Source organism: Prionailurus viverrinus, chromosome A1, assembly GCF_022837055.1.
Source record: "Prionailurus viverrinus isolate Anna chromosome A1, UM_Priviv_1.0, whole genome shotgun sequence".
NCBI classification, from domain to species: Eukaryota; Metazoa; Chordata; class Mammalia; order Carnivora; family Felidae; genus Prionailurus; species Prionailurus viverrinus.
In genome coordinates, this window is record NC_062561.1 from 1,845,356 (window position 1) to 1,863,835 (window position 18,480).

General features: G+C 37.1%; 1 protein-coding gene across 5 annotated transcripts in view; it reads right to left on the minus strand.

Annotated features, from left to right (window-relative positions):
- Positions 1–18,480, minus strand: part of XPO4 (exportin 4) — a 112,889-nt gene that overhangs the window by 45,517 nt on the left and 48,892 nt on the right. For all 5 annotated transcript variants that reach the window (XM_047833382.1, XM_047833638.1, XM_047833464.1 and 2 more), the window contains 2 exons: positions 16,316–16,432; positions 15,423–15,576 (listed from right to left, as the gene is read on the minus strand). In XM_047833382.1, the coding sequence (XP_047689338.1) occupies positions 15,423–15,576; positions 16,316–16,432 (271 nt within the window). The remainder of the gene's footprint in view (positions 1–15,422; positions 15,577–16,315; positions 16,433–18,480) is intronic.

An 18,480-nucleotide genomic window follows, 5' to 3' on the forward strand; every position in this document is an offset into this window, starting at 1 on the left:
TTATGTGTGCAAATAAGTTCTTGCTGGTCTAACATCTTCAGTAAGGGTATCGTCTTGTGGCGGGAGCAGACTGTAAAAAGTCGATGAGTTATACAGTAACTGCGAATCATCCTCAAGCAACTGCAGAGAGTCTGAAAATTCCCACAGCCTATTCTTATAAATACTTCATGATATAGGAAGATCCTGTGGCAACAGTGAACGTTTTTCAAAAGTAATAAAAACTTTCATTTCTCCACCTTCCCATATTCTTTTTAAGCTACCTCATTTGTAAAACCAAGCTTCAGAAGCAAAGGGAAGCCAAGTTTTTCTTCTTAAATATTTAACCTCTGTCACTATAAACTCTTCTAACAACAAAAACGGTTATTTCTCTTTCTGGCACAACACAGAACCAATGAGCCCAGGCTCAGTAAGACAGCGTTCAGTCCCAGTAACCAAAAGTCCTTTGAAATAAAGGAGAACTGACCTCACCTGAATGTTTTCCCAAGCCTTCCCTGCAAATAGTAACATCGGCTTTACTGGAAATCCTAATTGAGGTGAAGGCTTCTATATCCCATTACTATTTTATGATCCAGTTAGCTTTACCCAAGAGACAGAGTTGAAATTTTTTTTTATCAAAACCAAATCAGATCCACAAAAATAGAATGAATATCAATAAAAGGCAGTGTAACCAAACTAAAACAAGAAGTATTAAAGCCAACATACCAAACATACCTGCCAAACATTCTTATTACAAATGATACTGTCATTTATGATTAGCATTGCCAAAACCCTTAAGCATTTATGGACACCAGGTGAACTACTAGCTAAATAATCTTAGCAGCAAAAACAAACATCCAAGAACTGAAATAACACTTCAGAATCAAATCACCTTACCTCAATAATTAAATAACATATATTTGTTAAGCATCTATTACTACATGCCAGACTGTGCAAGGTGCTGAAACAACACAGTGAACAAAAAACATGACCCATGTTCTCATGAACTTCTAAATGAGTAAACAGATTTACTCAAATAAGCTACAAATGAAAACTTACAGCTGAGAAGTGAGCCAAGGGGAGAAAATCACATATAACATGCATAGGAGAAACCATAGCAAAAGAAACCTGATTCAAGGTACACAACTGCGGCACACTTAGGAGGTGATCAGGCGAAGGGGAGGGGTCCAGGCAGAAAAACCCATGTGAGAAGGTGCCATGGCAGAAAGGAAACGGCCTGAGAGAACAGCTTCACCAAATGAGCAAACAAGAGTTTTGAGAAAGAGGCAGAAATCAAACCACCCAGGACTGTAGAGCCCGTTTTTAAATTGGGATGATCCCATGACAGAGGATCACAGGACTAGGGACACTTTCTTTGGACAGTAGGGATCTGCAACAGAATGAAAAGCAGGTGGATTCTGTCTCAGTTTCCTTCAGCAGAGTGAGATCGGGGCACAATGGCTGAGTAATTATGATTAGCTCAATGGGCCAGGGGGTGATTCTAACATCTACCACAACCCAGGAGCCTAGTATACGTTGCTCCACCAGCCGGGGGTGGAGGACACTTTCATAAATCACCTTCTACACATGTAAAACCTAAATATAATAAGTCCTGAATAAAAATAAGGGTTTGTAGATGACACTGTATATATAATACTATTTTTAATCCACTAAACATAATATTTGAGCTAATAAATTCAGCAACATTACATAGTACAAGATTAACATTAAAAATGTATTTCTAGGGGCGCCTGGGTGGCTCAGTGGTTAAATGTCCAACTTCGGCTCAGGTCATGATCTTGCGGTCCTTGAGTTCGAGCCCCGCTTCGGGCTCTGTGCTGACAGCTCAGAGCCTAGAGCCTGTTTCGGATTCTGTGTCTCCCTCTCTCCTTGCCCTTCCCCTGCTCGCTCGCTCACTCTCTCTCTCTCTCTCTCAAAAATAAACAAATAAACATTAGAAACAAATTTTAAACTGTATTCCTATGTACTAACAATGAATATGAAAATAATTTTAAAATCAACTTCATTTATAATTGAATTAAAAAGAATAAAATATACATGAATGAAGTTGACAAAAGAATTCCAAACGTTCTACTCCAAAAACTATAAAATATTGTTGGAAGAAGTTAAAGATCTAAATAAACGGAAAGATATCCCATGTTCATGGACCAGAAAATTTAACAATGTTAACATGACAATACTCCCAAAATTCATCTACAGATTTAGCACAATACCTATACCAAAATCCCAGCTGCCTTTCCTGCAGAAATTGATAAACTGATCCTAAATTTCATATGGAAATGCAAGGGACACAGAGAAGATAAAATAATCTTCAAAAAAAGAACAAAGTTAGAGGACTCACACTTCCTGATTTCAAAACTTACTACAAAGCTATAATAATCAAGACACTGTGGCAGTGGCACAGTAACAGACATAAAGACCAACGGAACAGAAATAAGGAGCCAGAAACATACTGTCACATTTACAACTGGAAAATACTTTTTTTCAACAAATGATACAAGAACAACAGGATATTCAGCAAAAAAATGAAACTGGATCTTCACCTTTCACCATATACAAAAACTAACTTAAAATGATGACAGACCTAATGTATGACTGACCTAACTGTATGGGCTAAAAAACCATAAAACTCTTAGAAGAAAATATAAGATTAAACCTTTGTGACCTTAAGAACAAGAATAAAGTTAGGGCGCCTGAGTGGCTCAGTTGGTTGAGCATCCCAACTCTTAATTTCAGATCAGGTCATGATCCCAGGGTCACGGGATTGAGCCCCACATTGGGTTCTATGCTAAGTGTGCTTGAGATTCATATTCATTCTCTCTCTCTCTCTCTCTCTCTCTCTCTCTCTCCAACTCCCTTCTCCCTTGCTCCTGCATTCTAAAAATAAAGGACAAGGACAAAGTCAGAGGATTGACACAATCCAACTTATTATAAAGCTACAATAATTAAGACAGTGTGGTATTGGAAAAAGAATGGACAAATAAATAAATGGAACAGATAAAGAGATTAGAAACAGACCCACATAAATATAGTCAAATAATCTTTAATAAAGGGGCAAAGGTAATACAATGGGGTAAAGACAGTCTTTTCAACAAATAATGTTTGAACAACTGGACCTTTAATGCAAAAAAAAAAACCAAAAAAACAAAAGCAAATTTAGACACAAACCTTACACCCTTTACAAAAATTTACTCAAAACGCATCACAGACCGAAATGTAAAACACAAAACTAAAACTCCTAGAATATAGGAGAAAATCTAGACGAACAATGACTTGACAATGCCCTTTTAGATACAATACCAAAGTCACGATCCAGGACAGAAAAAAATGGTAGGATGAACTTCATTAAAATTAAAAACTTCTGCTCTGTGAAGGAAATGTTAACAGAATAAGACAGTAAGCCACAGATTAGTCAAATATATTTGCAAAAGATATTTCTGGTAAAAGACTATTATACTATCCCAAACCCACAAAAACCTTTAAAGTTCAACAATAAGAAAGACAGCCTGGTTGAAAAAACGGGCCAGACCTTACCAGACACATCACCAAAGATATACAGATGGCAGTAAGCACGTGGAAAGATGCTCCACGTCGTGGTCACCAGGGATATATGCAAATTAAAACAACAGTAAGATACCAGTACAACCTACCCCTTTGGCCAAAATCTAGAACAGACAACACCAAATGCTTACAAGGACGTGCGGCTGAAGGAACACTCATTCCTTGCTGGTGGGAGTGCAGAACCGTGCAGCCTCTTTTGAGGTCAGTCTGGCAGTTTCGTATAAAACTAAACATACTCTTACCAAACAATCCAGCAATTGTGCTCCTGGGTATTTACATAAAGGAGCTGAAAATTTTTGTTCACACAAAAACCTACAAATGCATGTGGAGCCATTACTGCTAAAACTTAGGGGGAAAGAAGGATACGGGAAATCTCTGTACCTTCTGCTCAATAGTGCTATGAAACTAAAATTCCTCTTCAAAAAGTCTATTAAAAAAAAAGTCTCTCTTGGGAATACAAGCTGGTGCAGCCACTCTGGAAAACAGTATGAAGGTTCCTCAAAAAGCTGAAAGTCGAACTACCCTACGACCCAGCAACTGCACTACTAGGTATTTACCCAAGGGATACAGGTGTGCTGTTTCGAAGGGACACAGGCACTCCCGTGTTTATAGCAGCACTATCGACAATAGCCAAAGTAAGGAAAGAGCCCAAATGTCCATCGATGGATGAATGGATAAAGAAGATGTGGTGTGTGTGTGTGTGTGTGTGTATAAATACATATATATGTAAATATATATAAAATATACATGTGTACGTACATACATATAATATATATATAGTATACTGTACATATATAATATATATACACACATACATACGTACACACAATGGAGTATTACTCAGCACTCAAAAAGAATGAAATCTTGCCATTTGCAACTACGTGGATGGAACTGGAGGCTATTATGCTAAGTGAAATTAGTCAGAGAAAGGCAAAAATCATATGACTTCACTCATATGAGGACTTAACAGATGTCAAGAAGAGACAAAACAGATGAACATATGGGAAGGGAAACAAAAATAATATCAAAACAGGGAGGGGAACAAAACAAAAGAGACTCATAAATATGGAGAGCAAACAGAGGGTCACTGGAGGGAGTGGGCGGGGAGGGGGATGGGCTAAATGGGTAAGGGGAATTAAGTAATCTACTCCTGAAATCATTGTTGCACTGTATGCTAATTTGGATATAAATTTAAAAAAATAAAATTAAAAAAAATCTTTCTGACCTTAAGTTATATACAGAGCTGTCTTATAAATATATCCAAAAGCAGAAACAAAAGAAAAACAGATAAATCAGACATCATCAAAATTAAAAAATTTCTATGTTTCAAAGGCCATTACCAATAAAGTAAAAAAGACAACCAACAAAATAGGAGACTTACTTTAGATTTTAATAATATATACAGGACTCTTACAACTCAAAGATTAAAAAAAATACTAACTCAATTTAAAAATGAACAAAGGATCTAAACAGATATTTCTTTAAAGATACACAAACGACCAAAAAGAAAAACAAATGAAATGATGCTCAATAGCATTTATCAATAGGGTAAGGCAATTCTTAGCCACCACAAGATACCACTTTGTATGAAACAAGATGGTTATAAACAAAAAACCAGAAACAAATGTTGGTAAGGGTGCAGACAAAATGGAATACTCATATACTACAATGTTAATGCAAAAGTAGTGTAGGTATTGTGGAAAACAGTCTGATAGTTCCTCAAAATGTTAAATAACAGTTATCATATGACCTAGCAATTCCACTCCTGCATATACACCCAAGAGAAATGGAAACATACATCCACGAGTATGGAAAAAGATGTTCCCAGCAGCAGCATTCTGTACTGGAAATTATTTTAAAACAATGGAAAGAACTCAAATGACCATCGACTGATCAGATGAACAGAGAAATAAAACAGTACTATGCACACAGTGGAATATTACTTGGCAATAAAAAGGAATGGAATACTGATACATGCTACAACATGAATAAACCTCAAAAACATGCCACATAAAAGTGACAAAAAACCCACGTATTGTATGGTTCCATTTATTTATTTATTTATTTATTTAATGTTTTATTTATTTTTGAGAGAATGAGAGAGAGAGAGAGAGAGAGAGAGAGAGAGAGAGAGACAGAGGGCGAGCATGTGATCAGGGGAGGGACAGAGAGAAAGAGAGACACAGAATCCAAAGCAGGCTCCAGGTTCTGAGCCATCAGCACAGAGCCTGACGTGGGGCTCAAACCCATGAACTTCAAGATCATGACCTGAGCTGAGGTCAGATGCTTAACATTAGACCGAGCCACCCAGGCACCCCTGTATGGTTCCATTTAAATAAAACATCCAGAATAACAATTATCTATAGAGACAAAATGTGGATTAGCAGTTGCTATTAAAAGGGAGTGGAGGTGAGTGGGAATGCAGGGTGGGAATGTTAAAGGGTATGCTATGGGGTTTCTTATTGGAGTGATAAATATTCCCTATATCAGTGGTGGTGATGGTTGCACAACTCTGAGTAAACTTTAAAGAAAATACTTAACTGTACATTTTAAATGTGTCACTTGTATGGTATGTGAATTATATCACAATGCCTTTAAAACAACAATGTATCTTAGGTCTCAAAATTTATGCTATGTCCACATGTATCTTTTTTTAAAAAATTCCAAACTTAAGTTTTTATTTTTTTTTATTTTCTTTAAAAAAAATTTTTTTTAACGTTTATTTATTTTTGAGACAGAGAGAGACAGAGCATGAACGGGGGAGGGTCAGAGAGAGGGAGACACAGAATCTGAAACAGGCTCCAGGCTCTGAGCTGTCAGCACAGAGCCCGACGTGGGGCTCGAACTCACGGACCACGAGATCATGACCTGAGCCGAAGTCGGCCGCTTAACCGACTGAGCCACCCAGGCGCCCCAAACTTAAGTTTTTAAATATGAATCCTCAATTAAGAATACAGTTGTAGGACTTTGTTTTTTTAATGATTTTATTTTTAAGTAATCTCTACACCCAATGTGGGGCTTTAACCCACAATCCCAAGATCAAGAGTCACATGGGGGCACCTGTGTGGCTCAGTCAGTTGAGCTTCTGACTTCGGCTCAGGTCATGATCTTGCAGTTTGTGGGTTCAAGCCCCGCATCAGGCTCTGTGCTGACAACTCGGAGCCTGGAGCCTGCTTCGGATTCTGTGTCTCCCTGTCTCTGTGCCTACCCTGCTAGCACTCTGTCTATCTCTCTGTCTGCCTCTCTCAAAAATAAACAAACATTTTTAAAAAACCTTTTTATTTTTAAGGAAAAAAAAAAAGTTACATGTTCTATTCTTGGTGCCCCAAGAATACTTTTAATGAAAGCACAAGACATAATGTAGCAAGTAGACATTTTAGATGACTTATAAACATGGGTTTAAAATGTTAAAGTCTTCCATATATGACAATTCCCCACTTCCTTCTTTTTTGTGAAGGAAATTGATATATAATGAGGAATATTTACTATCCTCAGTGGATTAAAAAATAGAGAGCCTGGGGGCTCCTTGGTGGCTCAGTGGGTTAAGTGTCTGACTTCGGCTCAGGTCATGATCTCATGGTTCATGGGTTCAATCCCCAAGTCAGGCTCTGTGTTGACAGCTCAGAGCCTGGAGCCTGCTTCGAATTCTCTGTCTCCCTCTCTCTGTCCCTTCCCCTCTCACACTCTGTCTCTCAAAAATAAATAAATGTTAAAAAGAGAGAGAGCGCACGCGCCTAAGATTAAAAATGCAAAAGACTATAGTATATCATGCTTACCCCAATTAGATTACATTTCCATTACTTTCATACAGTTAATGCTACACATTTAGATGTGGATAAATGTTTTGGTGGTTAGGGCAGAGAACTTTCAAAGGTTATCTAGCTCTTTTTTGCATTCCATTCCAATATGTTGGTTACTTACCTATCCTAGTGTAGGATTAGCCATCAAAACAGATGTGAAGAGAGAGAAAAGGCCTAATTCCCTCTAACAAGCAACTTAAAAATCCGATTCAAGGCTGAGCTGCAGAATCACAATAATAATATTAATCACTGGTATATCCACCAGAACTGTCTAGGGTGGGTGGTTGTGTAATCTTCATATATAAAGATCACCCTATCAGCCCACTGTCAGTAGAACAGTGACTTTGCATTAACTGGTGACAGATTCGCACACACACTTTTTTTTCCCAGTGCAAATAATGGTCAAATCTGCTAAAAGACAAATGATCAGGGTAGAAAGTACAGTTCTACCCATGGCAAAAGCAGTTTACTTAACCGATAAAAAGATTAAACCCACATGGTCTTAATGCTCTCTCTAAACCACAGCTTTCTAAAACCAATGAAAAAACCCTGCCATCAAAATTAAAATGCACAGAAAGGCCTTCAAGAATTTACTGTAGATATTAACAAACAAAAACCCTATATACAATTGTAATTTCTTGAGTATTCACTACTCACTCAAACCTAACACATGGGAAAAACATGGATTTAGTGGCTAGCTCTTTACCATCTTCCCATCAATATCATTCTGCAAATAATACAATCTTAAACTCGATACTTCAGAGCACAGCACAGGATTACCATGTAAGTAGCGGCGTTCATTAAGAATTTACGGAACTGATAACCTAGACAGTTCACAGAATTAGGAACTCAATGGATTCCTTTATAAATAATTAAGTAATTTTAAAGAAAGTCATTTTCTAATGAGAAATCCTGCATTTAAAGGAATTAAGTCAGATCTGCCCAACAGACACCTACATAAAGGATCTAACTTACTGAGCCAAAGGGGCACCACAAGACCCTGCTCTTGGCACACAGGGTTCGACTGTTAAGTTGCCTGTGGCCTTAAACTACTAAGCAATTAAGAGAGTTAAAAAGTTAAGCTTCCTCTTGGGGAGACTTTTTCTACTGCTCAATCCATTCCTCCCTGCTCCTGTATTGATTCAAACTACATAAAGTAGTAAGTGAAAAATCCATGGGCTCACGAAGACAAAATAAAACTGCACAGCCCTGTTCATGCAGAAGCAAAGAACTTAGCGGGCATCCTCTTGTTCACTCTCCAACCACCTGCAGGTTGACATCAAAAATCAGTTTTGTTAACTGTCTCCTACAGCCAAAGGCCCTACTGTCTCTGGCAGTTATATGTAACTACAGTATGTATAATGGGATAATAACTGCAAGTCATTAGGGGGATATCACGGGCAAGAAAACAGATATAACAACTACCAAGTTCAAAGTTCAACTACAAAATATTTTTCAAAATATTACAGTATAGTGAACACATAATTTAGCATAATCAATCGTAACCTAAGATTGAAGGACTACTCTCGACATAACCTTTCCTTCTAATGGCCTGAAGTCAGAAATTCTTCTGGCTGGATCCTCCTGGATATGTTTCTTATAAAGCAGAAATATAGCTGGAAGGATAATACAACTACTTCATACACTGGTTAATGACTTTACAGATCGACCTTCCTTTTAAAGTGTATAATACCAGTATAAATAGAGAACAGTTTGGGGAAGAACTAAAAAAAAAAAAGAATTGAAGAAGAAACTTCGTAATGGCTTTATACATCCTCTCTCTCCCTCTCTCTCTCACACACACAGACACACACAGACACACAGACACACAGACACACACACACACACACACACACACACACACACACTTAAAAACTCTATCAGTGGGGCGCCTGAGGGGCTCAGTCGGTTAAGCGTCCGACTTCGGCTCAGGTCATGATCTCACAGTTCGTGAGTTGGAGCCCCACGTCGGGCTCTGGGCTGACAGCTCGGAGCCTGGAGCCCACTTCAGATTCTGTGTCTCCCTCTGTCTGCCCTCTGTTGCTTACACTCTCTCACATTATCTCAAAAATAAATAAACATTAAAAAAAATTTTTTTTTTTACTCTATCAGATACTGATGTCTACCACTTTGCTCCCTACTTTTGAACAAACCTGGACAAAGCTGATCAAAACAGCATTTGAGAGCTAAGAAACTTGGGTCATGGTGGCAGGCATGCCATGCATCCTAAAGCTTACTATCTTCCTCACTACCTGAACTGCATCCTAGGCTATCTAAAAATCCACATCATTGGCTTATCTAGTACGTGTAAGATCGCATTTTCTTGCTTCAATTCTGACTTCTTTCCCTTCGGCAATAAATAGGTACATCTCTCCAAAGTACAAAGTACAAACCCAAACGAAAGGTTCATGTGTCTCAAATCCTCATTCCATTCCTCACAGTTCATGGTCTATGGAATATCTACACTTTCTACCTCATCAATGACCAATCACTACTCATTCACTGAAATGGCTTTTGCGCAATGCATAAACAGCTCTTCACATGACTATCTATGTCCTGATACCCAATCTACGTCTTCCCTGTCAGTATCAGAGTATGTCTATTACCTTTATTTTTTGAAACGCCCACGTATCTTTGCTTCCCAGACTACTCACCTGGTTATCCCCTCTGCTTATCTAAACTGCCCACTGCCCTGCTCAATCTCTTTTGCTTCTTCCTGGTTCTTACTACTGTTGGAGCCAAAGATTCTACCACTGATCTTCTCTGCTTCTCTTTGATCTTTCTCACTCCCTTTACTTCAGTGGCTCCATAACAGGAATATCTCCCAAAACTTTATCCTCACCCTTAATCTCCCTCTATAACTTACCCTGACAACAGGCAGTTGATCCGTATGGCACGATTTCTAACCCTTGACATGACTGATATTTTTAAAGACTTGAGACTTCATTCACATACTACACAATTTACTCATTGACAACTCAACGGTTTTTCAAGTTATACGACTGTCACCATGATATAATTTTAGAACACTTTCATCTCCAAAATGGAGCTCTATGCACTTAAGCCATCATCTCCTACTTCCTCCAACCTCCTGGCCCTAGGTAACTACTCATCTGTCTGTCTCCACAGACCTGCCTACTCTGAAGATTTCCTACGAATGGAAGTCTACAACATGCAGTCTTTTGTGAATGAATTCTTTCACTTAAGATGTATGATGTTTCCAAGGTATATCCATTTTGTTGCATGTATCAGTACCAGCCTTCCTTTTTATTGATGAATAATATTCTGCTATGTGAGTAAACCACATTTATCCATTCATCAGCTGATGGCTACTTGGCTCACTTCCACTTGTTGCCCATTATAAATAATACTGCTAAGTACATTCACATAAAAGTTTTTGTATGGGTCACCATTGACCTTTTGGGCACAGTAACTGCTTCTCGTGGGAGCTGTCCTGTGCATTCTAGGGTGTCTAGTAATACCCCCGGCCTCTACTCACCAGTTGCCTAAGTAGCACTCCCCTAGTTGTGATAACCAAATATGTCTCCAGACACGGCCAAATGTCCCAAGTATGCAAAATCACCCCAACTGAGAAACCCTGCTGTAGAGTTAGGATTTCTTTAGCGAAACCCTGTATGCACATTAATCTTGACCCAAGATCACTGCAAATTAATTATGACAGGACTAACAGTCTTAAATACTAATAAATATCTCAATATTCAATCCGTGTATTCTTTTCATTAATATCTCTCTGCACATCTTAGCTCCACTGTTGAGTCAGTGTCCACTGGCTTCACAATAACATTTTTAGGTCATAATTTACACATTTCTCTGTAAGAAATTTCCAAAAGCTTCAGCAGTCAATTACTCAAAATTTCCTCCCAAGCAACCTAATATATATTTCAGGTTATAAGCATGTCCTTTCATTTATCAACAAATATTTATGTAATACCTACTAAATACAAAATTGGTAGGCTGAGCATGCATATCTAACCCTATAGATCATTTATTCATAAGAATAATTTCTCCTATCAATTCTTTTGGTATTCCAAATTAAAAACTGATGTTAGGGCAACTAAATTACACATTAACAGACACAGTAATCATTCACCACCATGACATATATCAGGTACTTCCTACTTCCCCAGCCTCTTCCACATTTATTTATTTATTTATTAAATGTTTTATTTATTTTTGAGAGCAAGAAAGAGCATGAGCAGGGGAGGGGCAGAGAGAGGGAGACACAGAATCCAAAGCAGGCTCCAGGCTCTAAGCTGTGAGCAGAGCCTGACGCAGGGCTCAAACTCATGAACTGTGAGATCATACCCTGAGCCAAAGTGGGACGCTTAACTAACTGATCCCCCCCCCCCCTCCCCGCATCCCACCTCTTCTACCTTTCTAATCAATGGTCAAACATCTGTTGGGATACCTGATATCCACATGCAAAAGAATAAAGCTGGACCACTATCTCACATCACACATAAAACTTAACCCAAAACAGATCAAAGTCTTCAATATAAGAGCTTATATGTAAGAAGCCAGTCTTAGAAGAAAACACAGGCATAAATTTTCATGACCTTGGATAAAGCAATGATTTCTGAGATATGACAACAAATGAAAAAATAAATTAGACATCATCAAAATGCAAATTTTCTGTTTCAAAGGACAACATAAAAAAGTAAAATGCGACTCACAGAAATGGAGGAAATACGTGAAAATCGTGTATTTAAGAGACTTGTATCCAGAATATAAAAGAACTATTACAACTCAATTTTAAACAGACAAACCAATTAAAGTATAGACAAAGGATCTGAATAGCAGTTTTCCAAAGAAGATAAACAATGGCCTATACCTACATAAAATGTTTAATAAATTAACCATCAGGGTAATGCAAATCAAAACACAATGAGATCCTGCTTCGTACGAAACAGGATGGCTATGACACACAGATTACGAAGTCTTAGCCAGGATGTAGAGAATCTGGAACACTCATATACTGCTGGTGGGAATGTAAAATGGTACAGCTACTCCAGAAAACAGCTTGGCAATTCCTCAAAAGGTTAAACACAGAGTTTCCATATGACCCAGCAATTCTACTCCTAGGTATATCTCACAGAAATGAAAACATAAGTCCAAACATAAACTTACAATGAATGCTCACAGCAGCAGCATTATTCACAGTAACCAAAGAGTTGAAACCACCCGTTGATGGTTTGATCAATGGATAAATAAAAAATGTGGCATATCTTTACAACAAAAAGATGTATGTATATATAGAGACAGAAAGAGAGAAAAAGAAAGGGACAAAATGTTTTCAACTGGTGAATCTTGGTAGTAGGGCATACAGCAATTCTTTGAATTACTCTTACAGTTATCTCTGAATGTTTAGAATTACATCAAAATAAAAAGATGCAAAAGAGAAGCAAATTATAAAAAATTATGAATAAGGATTGATACTGACAATTTAATACAGCCTCCTTTAACATGATATCATTGCAAATGATCAAATATATTTGATACAGGGGCACCTGGGTGGCTCGGTTTGTTAAGCATCCAACTTCAGCTCAGGTCATGATCTCACGGTCCGTGAATTCGAGCCCCACATCAGGCTCTGTGCTGACAGCTTGAAGCCTGGAGCCTGCTTCAGATTCTGCGTCTCCCTCTGTCTCCGCCCTCCCCCCACTCATGCTTTGTCTCTCTTTCCTTCAAAAATAAACATTAAAAAAATTTTTTTTAATATATATATATATATGCTACAAGATACATATTTTACAAGGTCCACTTGCTACTCATCTACCTTAAAAGATAAATCATTTCTAAAAAGCCATCCACTTAATACATATAACTAGGTTAAACTTGTTCTATAGGCCCTCTTAAAGGTACAAAGCTTAATAATCCAATTCCCTCCCCACTGACTGAATAGATCACCAAGAAATTCCCAAAATTAGAAATTGTATCAGAATTGGATTCCGTTTAATTAGCACTGAAAATGTAGCCTAGTTTAACACCACTGCCATGCTCTTTGTCCTACACTTAAAGCCAACCCACTTAAAGGAAGGACTAGGGAGCCAACAAATGGCGACTATGCGAACTACGCTCACGAAAGAATTCATTTGTAAGTCACGAAGTACGATATCCAAAGGTCAAGATGAAGACTTACTTTTCTTGAAACAAGGAATTATTTCCTTTGGGAACACTGTAGCTGTGCTTATTATTTTCAGATGACAGGTTTTCCAAAGCTTTATCTAAATACTTTATAAAAATATTTTATGTGTGTGTATCTTTAGACAAACTTTGTTTCCAAACTCCCAGAGCACTGTTTCCCTCTACAAAACAGTCACTCTTCAGCCAACTACATTTCCCCCTAACGCAGAGACTTTAAAATTGGCTCCAATATATGCAGTGTAACTTTTGTTGATTTTCCCTACATTTATAATTAATGTTTTGATAGCTCCATATGGTCTGTTACTTTTTAAATCTGTCTCTAAGTTTTTCAACATCTTTCCTTTTCTTACTAACAAAAACTGGAGCAAAACTTACACTGCAACACTCAAAGGGGAAATTTTTAAAAAAGCAAACTTAAAATACGTGCCTTTTAACAACCCCAAAAAGAATATACTGAAGACATAAAATAAATTACTTGTAGAAAAATGATTAAAGAGCAAGGATAAAAAGGGAAAGTAATCACCGTCACTGTGAGCTCTGCCCCACAAAGCAGCAGCTCACTAGGACTGCCTCGGGGAAAGAAAACTGGAGAACTCAGGGTCTAAGTCACAGACTCAACACCCTATATACAACACACAGTTAGTTTTCTACTACATGAATGTATTAACTTGAAAATAGAAGAAAACACTGTACTTTACCCTACCTGACCCCTTTAAAATTTAAAATTTTACCAGCCAAAAACATTTGGTGATCTCTATGTATGTGAATGTAACAACCCTCGGCTCTGTTGGGATAAAGAGGGGTCTCATCCTAAATCTCTGATACGGCTGAATACGTATTTCCTGTTTGCTTATCGTCTTTTTTCTCCTAAACAGATTCCCTCTCCCCCTCATCCAGGTCCCCAGGAGGAGACTGATTAAAGACACATACAACAGATTAGATCTCCTATATATCAGATCAAGAAAAAAAGAGCATAACGCAGACAGCTAGCTGATGAACTTCTTTATTCAAAGAAGCTATTACAAGCTCAATAAATAGTAGCTAACTCCTGAGAGTTTTAAATGTATTACTACACTAAATTCACTTAACTATCCATATCTCCATTTTATATTTGGAATAACTGAGACTCAGAGACTTTAAGTAATCTGCCTAACATCAGCTAAGAATTTGTCTGATTCAGCTATGAAAAAATTAAGAGACACTAGATAGTATTGCTTTCAATCTATCAACAGGCAGTAAATGTTCTAGAAAGCAAATCATAAACCTTAAACTAAGAACCTGCTTTATAAAATACAAATTTCTCTACTTCAATAACTGATTTTTTAAAGAGCAGATATATGTACCTACAATGTAACTCACTTAAACTTATTTTATATTACTAATAATTAGCTAGAAATAGAAGTTTGAGATTTTTATTTTAAAAAAGGTCACCAAAGAATAACTGTATTACTTACCTTGTTATCCACACTTGAACAATACCGTCATCCATAAAAATCAAATTAGAGCATGAAAAATTAGTCTTTAAGGTCAGCCAAAAAAATCCAACGTAATTACATGTTACACAGAGAAAATGATTCAGTTTCTTGATAGAAATGCGCTTCCCACCTTTTTCCTTTTCCTTCCTAAGAAACACTGCCATTCCTTAGTTAGCAATAGCCCCCCTATCCACTAAATGCTTTCATTTATTGAACTCTTTTCTATAAAGTTGTGAATGAAATTTTAAATCTTGTAAGTCGTCCACTACATTGTATATTATAAAAAGAAAAAATTAAATTCCATTTCTAAAAAAAGCGTATTTTCTTTCAACAATGTGCTTTACAAACCTGCAAAGATAAAACGTTTTTAGCCATAATTAAGTAATCTATGAAAATCACCACAATTCAGTTGTTAAAAGGATATAATTTGGAGGAAGAAAGTTCCAGCTCAAGACTTGATTGGCGAGGGCAAGGTAACGCTGAAATACCGAAGACATCTGAGCATTGAGGTTTTCCCGCCTGCTGAATTCCTGAAGAACTTCAACTGTTAGCATGAAGATCTGACGAAGGTCTTCTTCCTGTAATAAATAAATCACACGTATTTTTCGATCAAAAGCTTATTCAAAATGTATTCCCATTTAAGAACCATAAAACAAAACAAACAAAACCCCTAAAATTTCTGATGGAAACCACTACCTCCTTAAGAAAATTTTCCATTTTTAGGCCTGCTCATAATTTATAGCACAGTATGCTTTCCAGTGACACCGGTCGGAAGGCATCTACTATAATACAAAGGCTCGAGAAGTCGAGTCTTTGACAGCTACTACAGAGCTGGAGGGGGTCAGTTGCTTTGGTGCAGAGCCCTCGGATTTAAGCCAATGCCTTCACATAACTTTACTTCAGAGCCAAACAATACATATGAGACAAAGAGCCCACACCATCTGCAATAACATTTTAACTACATGGCCCTCGTTGGCACTCTGCCAGGCCTATTTTAAGGCCAGCAGAGTCCTACCAATTGAATTAGTTGTATCTGAACGCAGTAAGAACAGCATAACTAATCTAAGGATGTTTGGAGTGGTATTTCCTTTTTGTTTTGTTTAAAGACTAGAATTAACAAGAAATCTTAAATTGTTAGCTATGTGCACCAAGTCTCTATCCTATCCCATCCTTTATCCTTTACTAAATACTATGAAATTGCAACACAAATCTTCAAGTAGAGGCCATCACTCAACTAGACAAAATAAGTGTTCTTACTCCATTGGGAAAAGACTGTGTCAACAATCTAATAAAACGTAAAAACAAAAATACCAATACCTGAAAAACTCTTTTGCAGTTGCCATGGAATTCCATACTGAGCCCAATGTTGCTAGTTTTACTTGAACTTGAGAATTCGCTCAATAGTGCAGTTAGAATAGAACAGGCCAAAGTTTGCTGTAATTATTTGATAAGAAACAACTGTAAGGCATTATTTTCTCCCAATGTTTTGCTTCAATACAGCATTTGTTTAAAGAACATTTTCTATCTTTAGATCTTACACCTACCAGTCAGAAAACTAGACATGACAAAGTAAAGATAGCTCTTCTTTCTAAGTAGCCTAGTAATCAACTTCAGTTATACAAATCCATCTATGACTTGAACTCGGGACATACATGTATTCAATCATAGAGTGCAAATGACATTTCAAGATTATCAATGTTGAATGTATCACTTCATTCACCTCACACAACAATCCATATCCCCATTTACAGTTGAACAAGTAAGATTTGGAGAGGTAAGTAATTAAGGCCAGCTGAGATTTGAATCCAGGTCTGTCTATGTTCTCATGTCTATAAAGTGCATAGAGGAAAAATGCAACAGATTTATAGCATCCAGAACATTAAATGGAATAGTTCACAAAAGTTTTTTAAATGAAAACTGAAGATGGTCGTTCTTAATGGCTCTATCCAACAGGCTCCTAATATCAACTTGTTGCTTTTATTCATAGACTATTTAGATTTAGAGTCAAGGTGCCAAGGATGGAGAGGATACAAATTATTTTGGCAAGTTTCCAGGGGTTAAACAGAAATATGCACACTACCTCTGAACAACCGAAAGATTAAAGTCAAGATGATACTATTTATGCGAGCTTATACAACAGCTGAACACAGTTCTACCCGCCCACCAACTGCAACATCTTTGTTCAGAAATGCCTCTGATGTCAGTACCTTGACCTTACAGATGCTTATCTTGGCAAATCTTAGCAAATACACATAAAATTAAATTCCTAATGGCATGAGTTGACATTTGCTAAAGCTGAATGAAGGATGATTACATGGATGACCAATATACTCTGTGTCTATTTTTGTACATGTCTGAGACTTTCCTCTAAAAACTGTAAAAAGAATTAAATTCCTATCTGCCTCTTTATCTCAACTAAAATAAACATGCATGTCTGTATAACTAATATTTATGGATGGCACACTAGCTCATACATTCAAGCAGTTTTTAGACTTTTCCACACTAGGGAAGCTTAATGATAAGAGAATATATATGCAAATTCCCTCGGGAATCTCGGGTATAGACCAAGCTGCCTTCAACAATGGTAAAAGTACTCTTAATACGCCCGGTTTAGTTTAAACACACACACACACTCTCTCTCTTTGTAACTTTACTTCAAGATATACATTTCTTTTATTATAAAAACGTCCTCCCTTCCCCAGATCATCAAGAGAAGTGTACGAGCTTAACTGCCTCTGCATGGCCCCAGGCATATGAGGAAGAAACCTGGTCTGAGAAACCAAGCACTAAAGAGCCTCTTACAGAGAACACAGTCTGCCACACACTCACTTCATTCTACACATTAAAGGGATCTTAGAAATTCATCTTGTACCTTCCCTCTTTTTTCTTTTTTTAGTTAAAAAAACTGTAGTTTAAAATATGGCTTTCTTTTAAAATGGTGATTGACGATTAACGTACCAACAATCAAAACCTCACAGATACATTTAAATAACACTGGGGCCAACTATGAACCTTTTAAAAACTTAAGATTTTTAAATATACCTAGGCTTTAGTGGGGGAAAGTAGGTATTAAATTCAAATTAATAAAATTCAAAGCAAAAAATTAGCGCACAGAGAGATCTAACACGATGGATTACATGGATCCTGGTTCTGGAAACATTTTACAACATCCTATATTTTCTATCTTTCAGCCTTGGCTTTTCTCTCCTTTCTAAGTCAGACTTCAGCGAATAGAATATTATGAACCCAGAAGCTCTCAGTAAACACAAACCTATCACTCTTACAAATAGATTATTATTATCTGTGTAATTTTCCACAAGTAATTTACCACAGACTGTTAGTGTCAACCTCTATTCACCACAAAATGGCATATTTTCAAACTATGACCACATTCAAATTTTCAATAACACAACTCTAATTAATGAAATACATGCTCACGATGAAGCTTCATTTTTATGTGAAATAAACACTTCCTAAGAATA